The following is a 23,717-nucleotide window of genomic DNA, read 5'->3' on the forward strand; positions in this document are numbered from 1 at the left end:
TGGGAGGACATTAAAGTACCCACTAATTATTCTAGGTGTGGCGCACAGGAAGTATATTGTTTTTTGACCGCAGGCTGGCAGCTTTTTGAGTTCTTTGTTCGATACATTTATGTTTAGTTTATACAAATTAAATGGATTTTTTCATATCCAAAAGAAGTTTGCTTACAAGACGTACCGTATAATTTTTTGTCACAACTATATGGACCAAGTTGCTTGAGTAGGGGCAAAGAAACATTAGCCGAGGCTGCGAGTGAATACATCACGGTGCGTCTCCAGATGGTACAGCCACAAAATAAAGTACGGTAATCACATTTTTGATGACAGTAGAAATTATGAGGATTTTCCCCTTTTTTTGTACCTGTAAATATGTATTTTTGGCGAGGAAAACTTCTGTGTCGTCTTTTGAAAAGCTATTTTAAACATTTTACAGTGATTTTTGAGCTCTATGTGGCCCCTGGACTAAAATTAGTTTGACAGCTTTGACACAGAATATCACAACATTTAAAGACACACAACAAGAAAAAAGAAAATATGATAAGATGAACGTTCAACTGCGCAGATAGCCTACAGTACTTTTTTTTTTTTCTTAATGAAACTTGCAACGTCATCGGCCACACCCTCTGACGCTGGAAGTGACGTCACGCTACGTCGGAAGAACCTAGCAACTTCTGCGGTCCCTCCGAAGGCAGCAACGGAAGCGCAACACAGCAAATGGCCGGTTTCTCCGTCCGATAACTTGACATTTCGGTGTCACAGCACTGCGGAGGACGGAGGAGGACCGCGAAGTGAAGCCCTGGGAGGCGGCGACGGCGACAACTTGACGCTAAAACGGCAGCAGCGGCGGCAGAAGAAGGAAAAGAAGAATAAGAAGAAGCAACAGGAGGTTGGTTGAGCTCGGCGGACATGGCGGACGGCGGCTGCGGCTGCTCCCCAGCTGTGAAGTAAACGTCAAGCAAAGCGAAACCGAAGACGACAGACAGCCAGACAGACAGCAGGAGGCCGTGTGAGGGACTCGGACTTTATTTTTTATTTTTAATGTTACATGGGTAGCCGCCGCCGCCGGGGCTACCCAGGACTGTAGCCGCATGGCGTCCACCCAAGCCCGGATCGGCCAGCAGGCCTTAGCGGTGCTGGATGTGGCTCTGCGAGTTCCCTGTATCTTTATTATCGACGCCATTTTTAACTCTTACTACGACCCTGGTTCGGGATGGGCCGGTGCGATGGGCAAAGTGTTGGTCAGAGTCACGGGTAAGCATTTTTAAAATATATATATTTACTTCACAGTCCAGCACAGGAGCGTTTGATTTATGTCAACAAACGGAGAGGAAACCGGGGCAGCTGGAGCTCTGTCACCTGTCAGACCGACTGAAGCCGACTTATTAGCTCCCGGCTCTAACATCCACACAAAGTCGTATCCGACAGCGGAGCTCACTCGTTTGCCTCAAAATTACGACTCTTAAAGTGTTGTTGACTTGCTAGACACCTTTGGTATTTGGCCGCAGGTGTTGATGTCCCCATAGGAATCCACTGGTGTCCTCAGAGGACCCGTGTGTGTGGTGGTGGGGGGACATTTAGGCAGCCTGTCGGTCTGCCTGTCAGAAATATGTTGTTCTGTCCTATCTAACTTTGAACATTCAGTTGATATCGTTTTAACAAACTGCAGCCTGGAATCAGGAGAGTGTAAAATAAGATGTTAATCAATTAATCAATCAATCAGATAAAAGGTGTAACTATGAACTGTCAAACTTCTGCAGAGGTCAACCTCTCAAATGAGAAGATAAGCTGCATTTATTAAGTCTTCTTTCATTGTGAAGTGAATATTTACATTTGTACAAAACAATCAATTGATCATGCAAATAATTGTTATTAACAGCTCTAGAACAAATTTTGCAGCAGTGTAAACAAGTAGGACTGCAGCTATTAATCATACCCATGTCATATTTGATATTAATTGTACCATTATACAATTTCTCTCAGTCTAAGCTGACTGATTCAAATGTTAAGCTTTTGTCTGGACGAAAAAAGTCACATTTATTAACATTATTAGTACCTATTCATATTATTTTAACAGTCTAATTCTGGTTTGGTTTAAGTTCCCATTCATTTGAACATGAGAGTTAAAAAAAGCCATTACCACTTTTTGTTTTGGTTTATTTATAAACTTTGTGATGAATGATTAGTTGTGTTTTTATCTAAGTCAACATTTGCAGAAGCTGTTACATCACATTCAAATGCGAGAGTCTCGTTTGCATTTATTGCCCCTTTCAGTTTTTTTTTTTTACAGGCCTGTCATAATTCAGAAAACTCCTTATTTGCAGTAGCTGTTTTATTATTATAATATTATACTGACTACAGTATGTGACATGTCATGTTTCTGAGACAGTTGACCTTCGCAGCTCAAGTTTTTATCATTGTTTTTAGTTCTTTGAAACTCGTCAACATTTAGCACAAAGAACATAACAGGAAAATCTTCTTCCATGGAGTGTTAGGTCATTTACAGAAAACACTGTAATGCAGATAAACAACAAGCAGGTTACATAACTCCCCTCTTGTACAGTTTGTGGACCTTTGAACGGCTCAGGCGCTTTGGAAAGTCCTCGTGTTGTTGGCTAAGAGTTTGGAGAGGCAAGTGGCCAAATAATGAGGAGCCTTTTTTTAAAGTGGGCCAGCCAGCCAGCCAGCCAGCCAGTCTCAGGTTTCCTCAACCCACTTTCCTCCACGTCGAGCACCAGCAGCACATAAATCTGGGGTTAAATCAGGAGTGAAAAAACGAAAACAAGCGTTCCCTGAAGAAACGGAAAGCAAACTTGATCCTGTTATCAAAAACTTTCAGCGAACTCTTGAACAATCTGCTTCAGTGTTTACATTGTCCTTGTCCACAGAGCTTTGTAAAGGGCCTAAGGTCAAGGTGACAGTGAATGCACCGTCAGGCAACAGTTATGAGACAGTCTGGAAACAAACATAGGATTTGATTCTGCTGCTTTTGAGTGTTGTTCTGTTTTCATTTTCATTCACTCTTACTCATTAAATGCTGCTTTCCCTTGTGTTCCTGTTTGCATAGTTTGTGTATATAGTAGCCTATACAAAAATGTGTTTTATAGGATACATCTTAGAGGGAAACACGCTTACTCCTCTCATTTATAATCTTTAATCCAATTTAAAAGAGCAGGTTTTTTGCAAATGAAACTGTGAAAGACAGTGATCATCATTCTGCTTGGACACAGGAATTAGAAAGAGGCTCGTTTGTAAAAAGGAAGTTGTAAAACATTGCTAAGGGCCTAAGGTCAAGGTGACAGTGAGACAGTCCACCTCGGTGTAACAACTGGATTATAAAGAAGCAACTATAACAGAGTGCTCACTGCTCAGGCCTTATTGACTGTTTTCATCCACTGTCATTTATTAGATACTGTTTCCCTGTTGAGATGTTTTGTGTATCAGTCAAGTACAAAAACCTATTTTATAAGATAGAACTAAGGAAAACAAACTTAATTCGCTCAAATATAAAATCTTTTATCCAATTTAAAAGAGTGGGACAGTGATCCTCCTTCTGCTCGGATACAAGAATTAGAAAGAGTCACGTCTGTAAAACAGGAAGTCGTACAACAACAGCAGCTGAATGACAGGATGAGATAAATGATTTGATTTATTTGTTTACACATGAGAAAGAAAATATATAAAGCAATACGATGAGAGAGTAGAACAACAACTAAAACATACTATATGTGTTTTGTTGTTTTTCTTGAGGTAATATGGGAGATTATTTTTGGATTATTCTGTTAGCCTATATGTTTTTAATTGATATTATGTATGGGTTTATTGAAGTTTCTAATGGTATATTTGTGTTTTTTGTATGTTGTCACTATTTTGAGTCTGATGTAGAGGATTTATCCTGTATCAGATGTATTTTCATTAAATATCATTAAATAGAATAGATACAACATCACAAATCTGCAGGAGAAACAACAACAACAACAAACAAAAACCCTTTTAAAGATACTGACTGTTTATTTGTGTGACCGGTTCAGCTCCTCCACCTCCCGTCACCGTGTCATCACCGTCATGTTTACAGTCATCAGTCGTCCCGCTCCGTCAGTTTATCCAGGGTATCCGCAGGGTCTTGAAAAGTATTATAAGGCGATAAATCAATTTTGGGAAAATTAAGACCCTTAAAAAGTATTAAAAAGTCTTTTCACAACTTTATAAAGTCTTACATTTTGAAGGTTTTTTTTTTCTGAATCAGCTGTCCAAGAGTTTGAGTCCTAAAAATCATTGTGAAAGTGTGTGAATTTATTTGTTTCTTTAAAAAACAAACATGAACCGAGCGAGTGAGTATCCGAGTAGTCGAATGCCGCCCAAGTCAAGCGAGTACTGGAGGAAACGAGCTGAGGCACATGTCATGACTGTCATGATTGTTGTTTTTGTTTTTTGAAAGTGGAGCAATGTTTTTTTTTTGATAAACTTTGCCTTTGATTTATTATCCCAGCCTATTTTGAATTCTGTTGTATCATAGTGGTCTAAAGTCTTTATCACAAACTAAAACTGTTATATGTTAAAAGTGTCACTGATGTAAATGGTTACAGCTTGAAGTGGTGGTGAGGTATTAAAAAATATTGAGAAGGTCTTGAAAAAGTCTTAAAAAGGTATTAAAATGAACTTCAAGATTCCTGTATATACCCTGTTATCGTCCGTCTCTCTGACCGTGTCTCTGTCTCTGTCTCTGTCTCAGGCGTCCTCATCTCCAGCGTGGTGCTGCTGCTCTCCCAGAAAGCCTTGTTCAAGTTCTACACCCTCTTCTTCGCCGTGCTGCTGGGCCTGGCGGCGGTGCTCATCAACTACTACGCCACCTCCCACATAGACTTCTACAGCGCCTACTACAAGGCGGCGCTGGGCTTCCGGCTGCTGCCGCGCAACGGGCCCACGCTGTGGCTGGGCATGGCGGCGGTGCAGCTGGTGTTCGGCGTGGGCTACGTCTTCCTGCTCAACCTGCAGTCGGTGTTCGCCGCGCTGGTGGTGCTGGACATCATGATCCCTCTGTGGGGGATGATGATCGAGCTGCCCGCCGACGTCCGGCAGCTGGTGGCCATGCTCTCGGGCGCGGCGCTGGCGCTCAACACGGCCGTGTGCCTGGCCATGCGGCTCAAGTGGTTCTACTACTCGTGCCGCTACGTCTACCTGCTGGTGCGCCACATGTACCGGATCTACGGGCTGCAGCTGCTGCTGGAGGACACGTGGAAGAGGATCCGCTTCCCCGACGTGCTGCGCGTGTTCTGGCTGACCCGGGTCACCGCCCAGGCGCTGATCCTGGTCTACGTGGTGCGGGCGGTGAGGAGGGAGAGCGGCGACGCCACCGGTGGAGCCACAGACGGGAGCTCGGACTCACAGGTAGGATCAGTAATACTGGACCTGATCAGGACTTCTGGAGCAGGTTTCTCTGCTTTTATGTGGATTTAAAGGGATAGTTCAGTTCAGTTTGTCTTGTAAAGTCTGTTATTCCATTTGCAGTGTGAAACCAAAACCAGCAGGACCAAATGTATTACAATGTAATGGAACATGGAGCTTGGTTCGGACTTTCAGGTGTGAAAACGCCCTTAAAGGGATAGTTCGCCCAAAATTGAAATTGCACTCATTATCTACTCACCCTCATGTGGACTAAGGGCTGGGAGAAGTTTCAGAGTCCTCCGTGGCTTCTCTGAGTTACAGGGGGTCTCGGCATAGCAGTGCATGTCCATATAATGGTTGCAAATGGATACCAACTGTCTTCGTAACAAAAAGACACACCAAAAAACATCCAAATACCTCCATGCTGCTCGTATGTAATGTCCGTCTTGTATTGAAGCTCCGAAATGCGAAATTGTCCCGAAAAAAATTAAACTTGAGAAGCTTCCGCTACATTTCAAGCTTGTTTTGTAGCGGAAGCTTCTCGAGTTTAATTTTTTTTGGAACAATTTCACATTTCGGGGCTTCAATACAAGACGGACATTACATACGAGCAGCATGGAGGTATTTGGATGTTTTTTGGTGTGTCTTTTTGTTACGAAGACGGTTGGTATCCATTTGCAACCGTTATATGGACATGCACTGCTATGCCGAGACCCCCTGTAACTCAGAGAAGCCACGGAGGACTCTGAAACTTCTCCCAGCCCTTAGTCGACATAAGGGTGAGTAGATAATGAGTGCAATTTCAATTTTGGGCGAACTATCCCTTTAAGGGCGTTTTCACACCTGAAAGTCCGAACCAAGCTCCGTGTTCTGTTACATTGTAATACATTTGGTCCTGCTGGTTTTGGTTTCACACTGCAAATGGAATAACAGACTTTACAAGACAAACATACTGGACGCTTCATCTCCCTACGTCCATAGCTCATTTTGTTTTGGTGTCTGTGGCACCTTTCACACCTGGAATATTTAGGTTCGGATCAAACTGAAAAGTCCGAAAGTCCGAGATAGGTGTGAAAACGCCCTCAGAGATCGTAAACACCTTGAGGACATTCAACCCTCTGAAACTTTAGAGCAAAAACCGTCATCAGTAAAACTGTCATGAATGATCAATCAAAACTTTATTTGTAGAGCACTTTTCATAAATGAAGCAGCTCAAAGTGTTTTCAATTCAATTCAAATGTATTTATATAGCACCATATCATGCAGAAGCAGCTCACAGTGCAACATATTAAAAGTAAACAGCGATAGATACACACACAGAAGTTCATACACACAAAGACATTTAAGGAAATGCATGTTTTTTACATGATTGAAAATAAATAATAAACAGCGGGGCATTTACACACATAGTCATCGCATACACACACACACACACACACACACACACACACACACACACACACACACACATTCACACACCTAAAAATACATACATACATACATACATAAAACATTGAGGAAAACGTTATCTAAGATAAAATAGGTCAAATTAAATTGTTACTCCTTTGTGCAATTCTGTTATTACTGTGATTCCTGTGCAAAGCAACTTGCACAAATGAACAATATCTCAGATGCTGTTGCTCCATTCTGCCCTTTTAACACTGTTGGTCCACCGTGTCTTTATTGTTTGTAATAATGGGTTTTTATCTTATTTTATTCCATGCCTGCAGCACTATGTGCCCGAGACAATTTCCCTGCCGGGACAATGAAGTTTATCTGATTTGATTTGATGTAAATAGAATAAACCAGACCAAAATAAAATAAATAGATACATATTAGTATAACATATAAATAATTCAAAGGAATAAAAGTGAAAATACTGCATAAAGTTAAAGTGGCACATGTGGCAGCGCAGATTTTCCTGCATCACCTCTCAGTGACTGTGTGTGTGTTTCCAGGGTTACCTGCTGAGCTGGGATGTCTTCTGGGATCTGACCAGTAACCTGATCATCTCCGGCTGCGACTCCACGCTCACCGTTCTGGGGATGAGTGCCGTCATCTCCTCCGTGGCGCACTACCTCGGCCTCAGCATCCTGGCCTTCATAGGTACGACAGAGAGAGTGTGTGTGTGTGTGTGTGTTTGTTCCTTTTTTGTCAGTTGGACTGAAATTCTTTTTGCGTCCTTGGTTTCTCATTTAACAACAAAATAATGAACATAACATTGACATAGAATCAGAAATAACAAAGGACAAGGACAAATACAACATATAACACATACAACCTCCTACTGATGAAGGGAAACAAGTACAGATCACACATTCTCCTTCATACAACCTCTTACATTACAAGTTGTGCAGATTCATGACCCTGGATTCATTCATTCATGCACTTAACTTTAACGTAGTTGGTTCAGCAGTGAGACGGACTGATATACTCAGGGATGCAAACAGCGCGCCGAAAAGCGAAACTCGCTTTTTTCATGACCAATTAGGTGACTTGTGTGAATCGTTCAGATCCGAAGAGTTTTTGTTTTTGGGAGGGGGGGGGTCTCAGCTGGGGTCAGTAAAATGTTTTTCTACAGGCTGACAGTGACAATCACGTGAAACTGAGGCGAACTCATTCATGGTCTCTGATTATACTGATAACAGCCGACCTCCAATGTAGACGCGCGACATGCGCGCTCGTTACCCAAAGCGGCGCATATCCGCGTGCAGTCGGTGCGACGGCGACGCCGTTTTTCCCCCCGTGCATGTCCGTTGCTGTGTCAGGCAGGTGTTTCCCACGGAGCTCTGCCCCGTTTCAGAGGTGAAGGAGAGACGTCGCCTCCGCGATGTAGAATGTGTTCAATTAAAGTGAAACTAACACATTATATATACGTATGTCCATTACACACTGAATGAAACATCCCATGTCTTTATTTATTCAGTTTATTTTAATAGTAATAATTATGACTAACATTCAGTGAAGACCTAAAATTCAGTATCTCCAAAATTGAAACATTGCAAAGGATTTTTTTAAAGCATTTTTAATATATGTGAGCACCCCCCCACCCCCAGTTCCTCTCTTTTTTGGTCCTGACCCGTTTGCATCCCTGAGTATAGATGCTGGTGTTGATGTATAATTAAATCAAATATCATGACAAGGAGAGTTTGAAGGTGATCCGTGACTAAATCTGACGCTAATTCCCATCTACTGATTACCTTGTTTTAACCAATCAATGACAGGCCTCCTGAGTTGTGTGTATATTAACCTACACCTGAAATACACAGCATCATAAAATATGCATGCACTTAAACTTTTATATGAAATAACAGGGTATTCACGGGGTCTTAAAAAGTCTAAAATTTGAAAATCTAAATTTTAGGCCTTAAAATGTCTTAAATTTGTTGAATTATTGTGTTCAAGTCTTAAATAATTTTAGACAGGTTTTAAATTTTCTTATGCCCACCATGAGCGAGCATTTCACTCGCATTTGCCCCTAAAAAAAAAAGTACATGTGTGAACTGGGAAAATCACAAAAAAGAAAGAGCACAACCTGCGATTGGTCAAAAACTACAAATCCCACAATTCTCTGGGCTCAACAATAACAGTAGTTAGTGTAAGTAAGGGAGAGTGGAGCTGTCGGTGAAAAGAGGAAACAACGCCACGTCTGGTCCTGTTCTATGTTGTTCGTTCACACCGTCACCGTTTATTCGTTACGTCCGCGGTGTAAAAGGCCGTAACGCAAAGACGCGATTAGGCGCGAGACGCGGTAGACGCGACTTTTTTTTTTTGCGACGCAATACACGCGATTCTTTTGGGGCGACGGGACCATCGCGTCTTCGTCTATTTCATCGTGTTTGGTGGGAAGACCCACAAGGGGCTTCCCACCAAACACGAGGAACGCTTTTTTTTCGCTCGAGTTCTGACGCGCGACCAAACGCGAGATACGCGATTTTACGCTCCTACTCGTGTCAAAAAAAAAATTCACGAGCCCGCCAACAACTTTTTTTTTTTTTTCAAAGGAGGTTCAACTGGACTTAGTTATTTGTCTAGGAAGACGTTTCACCTCTCATCCAAGAGGCTTCATCAGTTCATGTAGCATCTGACCAGGCTGGGACTGGTCCAACTAACTGGTGTGGAGACTCATTAACCTCCTTTGAAATACTATGACCTGGACAAATGAGAATATGCACAGGCCTACAACAACATTTCTGCTCTCATCAACCATGGTTGAGGTCACAACGCTGCGCTGTAGCTGCTCTGGAAGTCCGAGACTCGTCTGAGGCCAAACGCCGCCGATAACATGACGCACAGTATACTGTTATAAGACACATTATGCATCCCAACTGTCTTTTTTTTAGAGGATTTATTATTTTTTTTTACCAAGAATGCGCCCAAAAAAATCATGATCCAGGGGCTAAAATTCGAAACAAATGTATATATTTTTTAATCATAATTCTCAATATTCTCCTGATGTCGGTTTAAAGTAAACAGATTGCGCTGATATGCGAGAGTAATGTGACAGCGGGGCAGTGCTGCAGCTGCTGTGCTGTGATGGACCTGATCAGACTGGTGGTGGTCCACAGTGAATCAGTCCCAGATCCTCCACCGTCAGCAGATCCCCCGAAAGCCCCCGCAAATAATTCATCGACAAGAAGTTAAGTGGCAAGTTGCACCTTTTCGTCGGCTTATTATTTGCCTATTTGCTTATTATTATAGCCTATATAACGTCACTGCAACATGCTGCTCTCAGTGCTTGTCGGTGTTGTGTCTATAAATTGTGAAATAACTTTTCCTCGATAGAAATATGACACGTGGTTGATAGGTTTCATTCATCCATGTTTTGGCAGACAATACAAATAACCAATGATAATGAGATTTCCACCGCGCCGAACCAATCATGTGGCTGGAATAGAGCCAGTCAACAGTAACATGTGCATTTGTTTGGGTTGCTGCAGATGTGCACATCAGCTGACACCGCCGGTAAAAAAAAGAGAGAGAGAGAGAGAGATACTAGGTGCGTTTCCATTACCCCTTGAAATGCGCAAAACCTAAATATCGAAATTAAAAACTGGTAATGGAAACACCTACATTTCGAAAAAACTCTCAAATATCGCAAAAAAGTTTTTGCGCTCTCATGAGGTGGTTTTTGAGACGTATCGATACAAAAGTGTATCGCAAAAGTGTAATGGAAACACTTTTTTCGCTTTTCTACACGTCACCGGCGTCACCGGAGTTGTGTGTGTCCACGCTGTGTTGGTTTATGTAACTTGAGGGGACAAATGAACCACATGTTTATTGTCATGCATTGCTGACCTGGGCATCGTTTCTCATTAAATTAGAAAAACCTTTCCTATCATTCTCCTTTTCCGTGCATGGTTGAAGGAGACTGGCTCGCATCCACGTTCCCACTCCCTCCTGCGCCGACATGTCACCTTAAGTCACATAAACCAGTACGGGTGTGTGGACACACACACAACCATCAGCGCCTCATCACCGCTGGTGTTTAAAAAGCCGTTCTTTCTGCAGTAAAGCGCACATCCGCCGTGTTGGTAAACAAATAGTCCCTCTACATCAACGGAGGCGACCGTGCTTGAGCAGCTTGGGTTGGAGGTGGTGTGAGTGCGGGCCAGCGGGGACAGAGGAGGGGGGGGGGCATTAGAGCTTCAGCACGGTACAACTGGCCCGTGTGAGTGCGTCCTTATTTGTGGCCGCTGCAGCGCCACACGGGCTTTGCCTTTCAGTAATCAAGCGCTGTTTTTGTCTTTGTTAAAAACAATAACAGCAACAGCTGTAGGCAGCTGAGATCGCTGTGCCGTCACCATAGAAACGCAAGACGCATCACGGCTCATTCGCAAAATACCTTTCAATGGAAACACCCGCAAATAGCAATTGCACTTTTTCGAAGTTTCAGAAATATCGCTTTTATTTTGCGAAAATCTGTAATGGAAACGCAGCTACTGAGTGTTGTCTCGAAAAAAAAAACAGTAAAGGAGAACTTGCGTGGTGCGCAGTGGGGACACCAGGCAGCTGGAGCGGACCGTGGTCACGGTGCGGCCGCTCTGCTGCTCACCTCAGTGTGTGCGACACATAACAGCCGCTTCAAGGAGACTAGCGGACTTTTTTTTTTTTTTTATAGCCTCTTCATTCATCTTGGGCGGGGGGCGGTGCGCCGTCTTATAATGTTACAGAAAACCCTGCTTTATGTTTTTTACAACTCGTGTTCCTACACTATAGAGACAACTTGCTGTTGGCTCTATATTTCAAGAAACTTGTTTTCTGTTTAAAAGGCACAAACGTAGTATCCACCCATCTTTTAACCGGGTAGTTACGTCTCCAGTCTGTCGAGCGGGCGAGCGCACAGCTGATGTGCTTCCACTCCAACAGACGCACGGATTCAGTGTGGACAGAGAGCGTCAGATGTGACGCGGTTGTCGGACGCTCGCTCGCGTCGCATCCAGTTAGGACACGGTGTGAGCAGCCACATCCACTGAGCTCTGGATCAGCTGATCGGTGCTCAGGTGACGTTAGATCTTCACTTTTTTAAACTCATACAAAGTGCAGCCAAACAGCAGGCTGAAGAGAGAGGACCAGCAGCAGCAGCAGCTCTGACAGCTCCTCTGTGGCGCTGCAGAATCAGACAGGCTGCAGGTGAGCCGTCTTTTCTTTTTTTTTTTAGCAGCCTTTGTTACAGGTGATAGGCTACATGTCCATGTGCATGTGCATGAGAACTGATTTTGAATCGAAGAGACACCCAAATATTCACATCCTTCAGTCCAGGCTTTTGAAAAGAGAGTTAAAATCAGCTTCATGTAGCAGTTAACTTTAAAATGGTTCGAATATATTGCTGCTGAATAAATCTGAAACATGTGATGTGCATTTTTTTGGGGGAAATATGGCTTCTGATATAATAGTCTGTAGACATCATCATCATTCAACTTTTTCACATGGTCTGGTGTTAATAAAGCAAACTAAAAATCGCAAAAAGAAAATCAAGAATCGGTTGAATCGAAAATTGATTTTGAATCGAATCGTGACCCTGAAAGTCGGAATCGAATCGAATCGTGAGCCACCCAAAGATTCACATCCCTAGTACAGAGACCTGCCACAGTGTCATGGTGCATTAATATAAACTTCAACCTCAGAGCTGTCTGTCATCAGACTGTCCTGACTGTCCCTGAACATCACACAGGGATGCAAACAGTGCGCCGAAAAGCGAAACTCGCTTTTTTCATGACCAATTAGGTGACTTGTGTGAATCGTTCAGATCCGAAGAGTTTTTGTTTTGAGGGGGGGGGTCTCAGCGTCTCAGCTCGGGTCAGTAAAATGTTTTTCTACAGGCTGACAGTGACAATCATGTGAGGCGAACTCATTCATGGTCTCTGGTTACACTGATAACAGCCGACCTCCAATGTAGACGCGCGACATGCACGCACGTTACCCAAAGCGGCGACGCCGTTTTTCCCCCCGTGCATGTCCGTGGAGCTGTGCGCCGCGGACATGCACGGTTCCCTACGTTGCTGTGTCAGGCAGGTGTTTCTCACGGAGCTCTGCCCCGTTTCAGAGGTGAAGGAAGCCCAGAGTGGAAAGACGTCGCCTCCGCGATGTAGAATGTATTCAAAAAGTGAAACTAACACATTATATAGGCCTGTATGTCCATTACACACTGAATGGGATGTTAAATCCCATGTCTTTATTTCTTCAGTTTATTTTAATAGTAATAATTATGACTAACATTCAGTGAAGACCTAAAAATCAGTATCTCCAAAATTGAAATATTGCAATGGTCTTTATTTTTTTAAAGCATTTTTAATATAGAAATGTTGGCCTTCTGAAAACTATGTCCATCTATATGCACTCAATACTTGGTTGGGGTTGAACTACTGGAAATGGACTTTTCTGTGATATTGTTAATGGTGAGCCCCCCCCCCCGCCAAACAATTCCTCTCTTTTTTGGTCCTGACCCGTTTGCATCCCTGTATACTAAAGAAAATTTGAATTTATTTTGTTTGAAAGAAGGAACTCTGTAGCACCTGTTTGAGGACAATAGTTGATAATCTCTATTCAGTACATGTGAAGAGTCAGAGGAGATATTTCTGGACAACCTGGTCATACTCTTACAGGGACAACGAGGAGTTTCTCCAGCGGCAGAACGGAAAATTCCACGACAATAAAAAAGTCTCATATTAATGTGGATTTATCTACGCTACCCACACTTGTTAATGGGCCCATTTTCGATAAATATATTGTTTTGTCTCTATTGTTAGTGGTGGCGGAAATGCTGGGCGAGCCGACCAGCGTTTCCTTACTTTTGGTTTCGCGGCGAGTCGTGAGAATAACGCCGGCGAATCGCCGTTTATGGTCGGAACTACGACAGTATCGTCTTCGGACCTCTGACTTTAATTCTTGATGAATGAAAACATGAGTCTGTCTTGCGCCGGTCAAAGAACTTCACGGTGCGCGGAGGCTCATAAATGTAGTGTGAAAACGCTTCACTTTTCCAAAACTCCTCGTTGTCCCTTTAAGCTCTTTGCACACCAAGTCTGTTTTTTTCTATGCGTTTTTTAAAAATCCCATCACCCGACAAAAATCGGTACACACAGACGCCTTACACACTGCTCCAAAAACTTTAATGACGGACAAAAGATTTGGAGTCAGTGTACAAATGTGCTGCAATTTCGGATGAAAAAACAGGGTGTGCAAGGGCCCTTTATTATGGGCTTCCTGAAAAGACAACGTGGCTGACGTCCGGTGTTTTGTCTTGTTCGTCCTTCACAGGTTCCACGGAGGAGGAGGACAAGCGCTTGGGCTTCGTGGCTCCTGTTCTGTTCTTCATCCTGGCTCTGCAGACCGGCCTCAGCAGCCTGGACCCAGAGGAACGCCTGGTACGTCGCTGCACACACACACACATACACACACACGCCATACACATTTCACATTTTCCCGGGAAACATTTCAGTAACCGAGACGTTCTTTCTTTCTCTCCCGCGTCGATCCGAAGGTCCGTCTGAGCCGGAACATGTGCCTTCTGCTGACGGCCATCCTCCACTTCATCCACGGCATGACCGACCCCGTCCTGATGTCCCTCAGTGCCTCCCACGTCTCCTCTGTTCGCCGCCATTTCCCCGTCCTGCTGGTGTCGCTGGCGCTCTTCGTGCTGCCCGTGGCGCTCAGCTACGCCCTCTGGCACCACTACGCCCTCAACACCTGGCTCTTCGCCGTCACCGCCTTCTGCGTGGAGCTCTGCCTCAAGGTGAGGACGGAGGAGTCGCCGATAGATTTGACGTATTGAAAGTGACACTGGATGGGATGTTTCCTGTTTAATTAGATCCAACTACTTCCTTCCAGCTTTTCAACCTGTCGAGGAATAAATTAAGACTGTAATAACTGTATGAATACATAGAAAAACAAACCAAGTACATTTTGTCCCAGGAGCAATTAGACCAGTTATCTAGAGGAAAAACTAGATAAAGTAGATTTTTTCTTCTAATTTTACTGCAGTAAGGACCTGAGACCACTGCTGCTGTGAAACTTCTGAAAACTCAAGTATTATAGTGTGTTTTCTCCCCCATGAAACATTTGCAAAACTGATTTTAAATTTGAATAGTATTTACATCGATGTTTACCAGGTTGTAGTCGTCTTCTTTCCTGCCTTTATAGGGGCCTTTTTGCGTAACTTGTGTATGCATCCTGTGTGAGATAAACAAAACAACAGAGCGCTAACAGAGGTCAAACACTCATTTTTGAAAGTTTATCGGGTTTGATAAAAGTCCAGGGCGGTTATGGTGAGAAGAAACAGTCATTAAACAGTTGAACTGTTTAACTTCATTCAGTACATTTACATGACAGCTGAAAAAAACAAATTTTGGCCTTAATCTGACTGTAACTGGACAACTGAATAGCATGTAAACTATCAGTGCAATTAATATGGGACTTCTCCAAATCCGGCGCCACGACGCCTATCGCCGCCTATGTTGAGGTCAATAATTCAATTTTTCCTGTTGCATGTAAACTGGGACAAGGACACAACTCCGATGAGACACTCAACACATGTAAACGTCCTGACTGGAACTGTGATAGATGCAAAAAAGAAAAGTGATTCAGCCCCACTGGCGTGCATCCACTCAGGTCGCTCCTCAGCAGAGCTCCAGGGCCCAGTTGTTCAAAAGCTGTAATCTGGATCAGAATTTTGGAATCCCTTTTTCTGCTATCAAGGATCACATAATCCATCTTAATTTTATCCCACTTGTTCAAAGCAAAGTTGGATTGGATCAGTTTGATCCAGATCCAAACTTTTCAAGATTACCATATCCAGATAATGAGTGGTCTAAATGTGACTGTGTATCACACTGAAGGCTGATGGGTCTGTAAACAATAGGTAGAACAGCAGCATGGGGTCACTCACTTAGTGTGTTGTTTTCTGTGCTGTTTTTTATTTCTTCCATGTCTTTTAAACAGCCAGACCTGATCTGACCCACAACAAATGAATTAAAAAAACAAAACAAATATACATTACATTAGTCAAACACATTGTGAATATTTTTCCATGTGTTTCAAATTCAAAATACAAATTTCAATTTTCATTTACTTATCCAGTAGTTGGGGAAAAGTTATTTTTTCCTGAAATAATCAAAAGTTAACTTTATTTACTTTAATACTAAAATGTAAAAATCAGGTGCTAAATATCAATGTATATATATTACATTATAAATGTTGCTTATTTGACCATTTTGAATTGAATTTAAATGACATTTTGTTCCTGAATCCACCAGCTGGCATCAGAATAATCCTGTTTTTTGGATCAAAGTTTTCCCAATCCAACTAAAAAGTTTTGAACAACACAAACTGAGGGTTTGATCCAGATGAAAACCAAGATCCCTGGATTGGATTACGTGATCCAATCCGATCTCAGAATCCGTTTTTAGTTTTGAACAACCCCTTTTCAAGATTTGATCCAACCCCTTATCTAAAATCCGATCAGATAACTTTTTTAACAACTGTGATGATGTCTCGCGTTGTTTCTAACTCGTTTCTCTCGCTCCGTCCAGGTGGTGGTGTCCCTGACCGTCTACGGCCTCTTCATGGCCGACGGCTTCTCCAACGTCCTGTGGGAGAAGCTGGACGACTACGTCTACTACGTGCGCTCCACGGGCAACATCATCGAGTTCCTGTTCGGCGTCATCATGTTCGGGAACGGGGCCTACACCATGATGTTCGAGTCCGGCAGCAAAATCCGCGCCTGCATGATGTGCCTGCACGCCTACTTCAACATCTACCTGCAGGCCAAGAACGGCTGGAAGACCTTCATCAACCGCCGCACGGCCGTCAAGAAGATCAACTCGCTGCCGGAGATGCGCGGCGACCAGCTGCGGGACATCGAGGACGTGTGCGCCATCTGCTACCAGGAGTTCGCCACCTCGGCGCGCATCACGCCCTGCCACCACTACTTCCACGCGCTGTGCCTGAGGAAGTGGCTCTACATCCAGGACACGTGCCCCATGTGCCACCAGAGAGTTTACGTGGAGGACGAGAGCCGGGACAGAGCCGCCTTCTCCAACAACAACGGCGGCTACGCAGCGCCGCAGGACGCCGCTGCAGCAGCCGCCGCCGCCGCAGACCCCGACGCGCCGGGGGAAAACCAGCACGGACAGCCCGACGCTGCCGACGCCGAGCTGCCGGGTGACGGCGGGGCAATGGCGGCCGGTGCACAGGCCGCCGGGGGAGCGGGCGAGCTCAACAACGAGCTCCTGGAGGACAACGACAGCATAGAGTACGACGAGGACGAGTGGGGGACTCAGAACGGCAGCACGCCGATAGAAGAAGACTATATCAACGATGACACTGACTCCACCGAGGACTGACGACCAGAGAAGATCTATAGGAGAAAATACATATATCTTTATTATATTTAAGTTAAAGAGAATTTAAAAAAAACACAACTTTAGCATCTTAATTTGTTCTTGAAAAATGTCAGGGATGTCACTCTCTTTTCTTGTTAGTTTCTTTTTGTTTGATTCTGAGTTTGGGTTTTACTCTAAAGGGCTCGTGGAAAGAGTAACTGCTGCTCTCATTCTGTGTGTGTATGTCTGTATGTCTGAATGTCCGTGTGTGTGTGTTGGGGCTGCATGAAGTACACCAAAAAGTCATACTCTAGTTTCTTTTTGTTACTTAATCCCTAAAAGTATTGGAGCTCTTGCTACGGTGCAGCTGTTTGAGGATTCATTTGTTAAAACTGTGGAAGAGAGAGGAGAAGCTACACTCAAGTCCCATCACCACCACTTTGTTTAGATTCTGTCACTTGTGCAGCTCTGATACACATTTGTGTAATCTATGTGTGTGTGTAACTGTGTGTGTGTGTGTGTGTGCCTGCCGACGTGTAATGTGCTTAGATGATGTCTTAAAGATGCAGTTCTTGTTCCCTTGAGGTGTTTTATGACGGTGGGGGGTGGGGGAAACGCTGCAGTTTGATAATAACGACAAACTTGTGGAGCGACTCAACAAAATGAAGCTCGAGTTTGATCTGCGGGTCGGGATTTAAGAGAAAAAAGAAAAAAAAAAGAAAAGGAAAATGTGTATTTATGGGTTGAAACCTGCCGACACTACTTCTACTGAAGAATCTGAGAAAATACTGTCAAAGTAGAAGAGCTCGCTGCGGTTTAACTCCTGGTGTTGACGTTTGTCAGGGGCGATCGGATCACAAGTGGAGAGAGTTCAGGTGTGACTGGACCTAAGAGAGTATTTAGGAGATCCAAGTCCACTGTTTCAAATAGATAAAAGTTAATTTTAAGGTTGATTCCTGAGCAGAACAATGTTCAAATACAACTTTATTGGCAAAAACAAAATCATGTCCATGCCAAAGCCTATGGATCCTTTGAAGGGATTTCTCTCTTTCATATTCAAAATGGACCTACTTTACATACCTGTGTGGTTTTGCATATAAAACAGAGATAATAAAAACTAAAAAAGTAATAAAAGCATATAAAAAGTGAGATCCGATCACACTGGTCATTTTAGACACGGTTTAAAGCCAGATGTGCACAGCTGTACTTTGGAAGGGCCACTTGTGATTGGCTCCCAGAAAGACGTGGTCTGAGCAGAGGTTTAGTTTCGCTCTAAACATCGATTCCACACTAAATCCCGACCTGTATCACTCCCTCAGACTCCGACCTGCAGATCAGTCGCAGCTCAGGTTTGTCGGCTGTCGCTTAACGTTTTTTGTCGTTAAAGAACCTGAAGAGAATAATTGTGAAGAAAGAGAGGATGAAGGCAGGGGAGCGAAAGCAGTTTTTTTTTTTGTTTTAATCAACTCTGCAGCAACCAGAGAAAAACCAGAGGTGTGTCTGATTTAAAAAGAAGTGACTTGCTACTGTAATCACTGATATACCTCTATCATTACTTAACTACTGGTCCCTTGTGCGACCTTGCTTACATTTGTGTACGTTATTGTACATATAATAAAACAAACACGTGCACACTGTCTCCCTTAGGATTAAACAAAACATTTGTTCTCAGATGATTTTTTTTTGTTTCTCATGCAAAACTTTCCGTATATTTTACTTCACTTCACAGGAATCAGTATTAAGTTTTGGTTAAATTCTTGTTTCAGACGCAGAAATTGTTGTTTGTGATGCGAGCGTTGCTACGGAGACATTTTGAAGAGCTGTATTTTCAAAATAATGCATTAACGTGTTGAGTTGAACGATCGTTTCTCGATGCTCCTCGGTAAATATCACAAAATACAGTATGAAAAGGTGCCAGTTGTTTTGTCTACAAGGGACTTTTAGGTACTTGAAGTACCAGATATTGTTTAACGTGTCAGCTGTTAGTCATTTCTTTTGTCAGAGGAGGTGTGATTCAGTAAATGCACTTTTTTTCTTTGTTTTGTTTGTTTCTGATCACTGGCGCAGACTGGAGCTGTCTGCTTCTGTCCAATTGTGGCATGGGAGCACGATGACGGCATCTCTCTGAAGGCTCAAACTGTGTTTCTAGTCTCAGGGTCCTGCTGCAGGGCTGGAGGAGTTCTCTCAGTACATTGAAAAATTTCCAGACCTTGGAAAAAACGAAAAACAAAAAAAACTGAAGGAGCTGCAGAAAAGTCTGGACAGATTATGTTGTGTTGAATCTGACGCTGTCGGCTCATACGATCTGTGATCATTGTCGTAGCGTTGAGCTACAGGAGGCAGCAGATGTGCTACTGATCCCAAAAATTCAAATCCAAAAAACTACTGGCACAAAATGAGGCCTGAGAAAAGTAGAGAAAAGAGTCCCATCTTCTCCTTCTTCTTCTTATCTGACAGTCCAGCAGCTCGGCTGATAACACGTCCCTCAGTGGCCACACCAGATTCTTCATTGTGAATTTGTATTAAAAAAAAAAAAGAAGCTTTCAAGCACAACTCCTGAGTATTTACTGTTTAGACTTCCACAGCCTGAACGTCTTAAGGGTTTGACTACAAACTCATGTTCATTACTGTTGTAATTGCTGGTCGCAGGAAATAAGCTGCAAGGAATACATTATGTTTAATGAAAGAGAGAGCGAGAGAGAGATGGGGTCTGATTTGATTAGAAAGCTGTGCTTTTTGACACGTGTCAGCGATGAAGGACTTTGATGATTAGACTGATTGTTTCTGAAAGCTTTTGAAAAGGTAAAAGCTGTTCATTTTGCCTTTTGTTTTAAAAAGAGATTTATGTAAATAAAATCATCTTTGATATTGAGTTTGGGCTTCCTCTCACGTGTCACACTCACATCACCTTAGAATGACTTTTTAATGCAATAAATAAACTTTTATAGAAAAACTTGCTGGCGCGCATACATACACTTTGTGCTGAGGTGTATAGAAATGCAGTGTAGCTGAACCAGTAGATGGCGCTATTTAATTTAACTTTAAATGGCATCTCAGTTTGCAGTTTTGACTGACAGGAAAGAAAGCTGCCTTCACAATGGTTTGATAATTGTTAGAAAAACACAATAATTATCTTTACAAAGTTATAAAAGCCCAAGTGTAGATAATTACTGTAATTATTCTGTAGTTTGGTTGTTTTTCAATATTCTATTTTAAGTAATGCAGGTGCAGAACAGGTGGGTGAGACATCCACACAAGACATGACAGAGAAACGAACAAATGAAAAATTATACCTCACCTTTAACACATAAAGCACAACAATCTTTACTTTGTAAAATTACAGTGTTGCAAACTAGAACTTTTTTCTCCCATGTATGAGAAACATAAAGCAAGAATAGTAAAATTTTAATTTAATTGTAACTTGTTTGTTTGGCAGTAACAAGGCCCCTTTTCGCCCCTGGCACTTACAAGGTTCTTTCCATGATATTAATATTGCAATAAACAAGTAGGCTAGGCTAACACAAATATAGTGGGAAAAATAATTCCAGGAGCCAAAGACACAGAGAATAAGAAAAAAAAGAAACAAATAGGCTAGATAAACTCTAGATTTAAGGTATCAGTATCAGAGTTATTACGGTAACAACAAGCATATTACATTTTCTAAGAGAAGGTCACATGAACAGCACATTATGCAAACATATAATGTATGCATCTGCATTCACAAAAAATGTCCATGTCATTGAATGAGAAATCCAATACGTTACTTCCTCTATTCCTCTACCATTTTTTTGTTAGTGACTTTAATATGAAAGGTTAAAAAAAAAAAAATCAAACCCCTTTTATACAGTCTATGATCAAACCAGAAAGTCACGCGTTTTATTTTGAAAAACTTCAACCGGAAACAGCCGTCTCTGGCTAGCTTGACGCCGGTTGCTCTGCTGCTGCTCTGCTGCTGCTGCTGCTGCTGCTTTAGCTTGAAGTTCATGTGCCAAACTAACTCCTGACAGACAGCAGGGTCTTAAAGATCATGAGACAGTTTGGGCGGCACGGTCGGAGAGAGGACATGTCCCGGCTGTCTGGAAGTTAACCCGACTTGACTTTTAGAGAAGCGGTCGCCTAGAAACTCGTCGGTTTTTCTTGGTGAGACTGTTAACTTCTGTCGGAGCGTTCGAGACGTTGTCGGAGCGTTCGAGACGTTGACGGAGCGTTCCACACGTTAGCGGACGGATCTCTCGGCGGCCAAATAACCGTCAAGAAAAGCAGAGTTTTTGTTAGGTTTCCACACACAGCGGACTACTTTTATTCATTTATTCTCGCCAGAATGCTCCAGTTTTGCCTACGAAGAGCTCTCCGACCGTCGGCCGTACAGAAGTTACCCCCGGCAGCAGCGGCGGCGCCGGTCGGGCTGCTGCTGCTGCCTCCGCCGGGGACAGGGCGACACACGCCGGGCTGCTGGATGGGGACACACGGGAGGAACGAGCCGAGGGAGCCGCTGAACTCCCCGAAGAGAGCCAAGGAGTTTATCTACCGCCTGCAGCCCACGGAGAGGACGTGTTTACTGAAGGAGCTGCAGAGTTTCGAGTCCATTGCAATCGCACAAGGTAAGAAAGAGAGAAGAAACAGCCCTGGTATGGTCAAAGGTGACGGCTTTACTCCCTCCATGTTGACTTATAGGCTAACTTACTACCTATACACTGTAGTAGCTCAGGTGTAGGTACAGGTGTTTCACTACAGGTAAAATGTGCTGGTCTGTCACATGACTAGCTGAGTTCACAGAGAAGTAGGTGTGGAGTCTGTCCTGCTGACTGTTGATCCCTCATAGACCCTGAATGAAATAGTTTAAAAGAAAAAATAATTGGGCAATGTGTTGTTGATCAGATCAAGTGATTGGTTGATATTTATAGTTGCCATTTGTAACATGAGCTCTCTTGGTCAAACCTCAAGCGGCTGCTGCAGGTACTGCAACAACATTGGCAAAGGTGTGTCTGTTATTAAAAGTCTATACTTTTTGCACTTTTACCGTTTTTTATTTTAAGTATTGATCCATAAGAAGATATGTTTGTGATTTAAAGAACCAATACTGTAACATTCATAGGGGTAGTTTTACATCTTCTCTCTCTCACTTCTCTTTGGAGCTTTAAAGAGGAAGCAGGATTTTTTTTACCTTAACTATGCTACTTACCTTAAACAGCTTGTGGCAGTTAAATAAATAATTTGTAACTTGTTACAGGGAGAATGGAGGCTCTCTGCCTTCCACGTAGCGTCTCTTGGGTGAAAACCAACCATGTAAGATCAGAGCCTCCGACCCGGTGTCTCAGCTCTCTTCTCTGTGGCACCGTGACACAAATGCGCCCCGTAACCTGTAAACTCTTATGACAGATAAGACTACACAAATACACATGTTATAACTCTGTATGATAAATAATGTGTTCCACTGCTCCATTGATTGCTTTCTCGCCGGCTTTGTTGAAAACAAATTCACATGGCCAGGAGGAGGGTTAGCAACACAAAGGCAAAGAGACCGGACCCTATAAAAATCTATATATGTTACACTTTTACTGTGTCTTATTTGAAGTTTTTGAAGAACCAATAATAATCATAGATGTAGTTTTAGCTCTCTCTGGCTTCTCTTTGGGGCTTTAATGAACAGGTCGGTGTCAGCCAGTCAGAAGAGAGGAGGATCTGAGTCTCTCTTCTGATTGGGTGATTATTTTCTGAGCGACTGAGTTAAAAATATAGCCTACGTAGCAGCAGATCTTGGTTTTAAGGCTTAGTTTGTCCAATTGTGGTACACTTTAAAATCCAAGAGGCACATATTTGTTAAACCCTTCATCCAGGCAGAAGTATCAGCAGCGGCTGTAGTGGTGGTCCAACAGTTTTAACATAACAGTTTCCTTTCATAAATGTCGTTATTTCTCGTTTAATAATTGCACAGCTCTTCTTTAACAACTTGTGGTACCAAAGCGTCCCGGCCACCTGCTGCGAGGGGCCTCAGTGTCATAACTGCCTCTTCATGTGCTGCCTGTAAACCATTAAGGAGGGTTTCCCACTACTCCTCCTATTTAACAAGCAGCACAGAGACATGTCCAAATGCAAAGTAGCCTTTAATTACCTCAGGCAGAGCCGAGGACTTTGGCTTGTTTCTTCTTTCAGTCACTTGTGTTTTAAACTAAAGTGAATATATTGGAACAGTCATAAAAGATCTTAAGTTGTGAAGTGAAAGTGAAAACTGGTGAATTACAGGAATTCCCAACACGATGGGAATGTGCCATCATGTTCTTATCCAGCCAAGAAATATAATTTTACATTTCCACTTCAGTTTGTCACAGTTTGTAGTTCCCTCCATCTTTAAAATGCTTCCCCAGTGATCACTCCTCACGGTGGGAAGTGGAGGAAGCCTGAATACACAACACCAGTAGTATTAAATCAGTCTGAATGGAAAGCTTATGAACATCAGATAACAGAGGAGGGACTTTAATCATCCAGTAAACCTGCAGCTGAGACATTAGTGTCATT

General features: G+C 43.0%; 2 protein-coding genes across 5 annotated transcripts in view; both read left to right on the forward strand.

The window, feature by feature from the left end:
* The first annotated feature begins 650 nt into the window (after positions 1–650).
* On the forward strand, positions 651–20,073 carry rnf139 (ring finger protein 139). Of its 3 annotated transcripts, none has more exons than XR_015037059.1 (7): positions 651–1,248; positions 4,727–5,382; positions 7,338–7,485; positions 14,140–14,246; positions 14,363–14,614; positions 16,410–18,035; positions 18,070–20,073. XR_015037059.1 is itself a non-coding variant. In XM_085790884.1 (6 exons), the coding sequence occupies exons 1-6, from the start codon at positions 1,086–1,088 to the stop codon at positions 17,220–17,222; spliced, it is 2,139 nt and encodes a 712-aa protein (XP_085647010.1). In that variant the 5' UTR covers positions 651–1,085; the 3' UTR covers positions 17,223–20,073. The 3 variants fall into 3 exon arrangements, 1 of the variants encoding a protein (XP_085647010.1); XR_015037060.1 differs by having other exon boundaries at positions 16,410–18,029; positions 18,115–20,073; XM_085790884.1 differs by having other exon boundaries at positions 16,410–20,073.
* A 1,056-nt stretch (positions 20,074–21,129) lies between these two features.
* tmem65 (transmembrane protein 65) overlaps positions 21,130–23,717 on the forward strand; it is a 40,618-nt gene continuing 38,030 nt past the window's right edge. For both annotated transcript variants that reach the window (XR_015037061.1, XM_085790885.1), the window contains exon 1: positions 21,130–21,802. Coding sequence is in view for 1 of the 2 variants with exons in the window: in XM_085790885.1 (XP_085647011.1) it covers positions 21,523–21,802 (280 nt within the window). In the remaining variant the exon portion in view is untranslated. The remainder of the gene's footprint in view (positions 21,803–23,717) is intronic.

Source organism: Trachurus japonicus, chromosome 11 (assembly GCF_045865225.1).
Source record: "Trachurus japonicus isolate A0001 chromosome 11, Traja_1.0".
Classification (NCBI taxonomy): Eukaryota; Metazoa; Chordata; class Actinopteri; order Carangiformes; family Carangidae; genus Trachurus; species Trachurus japonicus.

Bases quoted from the DNA above. Each gene is read 5' to 3' on its own strand.
- rnf139 (XM_085790884.1), top strand. From the start codon at position 1,086: ATGGCGTCCACCCAAGCCCGGATCGGCCAGCAGGCCTTAGCGGTGCTG. The intron at 5,383-7,337 runs GTAGGATCAGTA...GTGTGTTTCCAG, and splicing joins ACGGGAGCTCGGACTCACAG to GGTTACCTGCTGAGCTGGGA. The intron at 14,247-14,362 runs GTACGTCGCTGC...GTCGATCCGAAG, and splicing joins TGGACCCAGAGGAACGCCTG to GTCCGTCTGAGCCGGAACAT.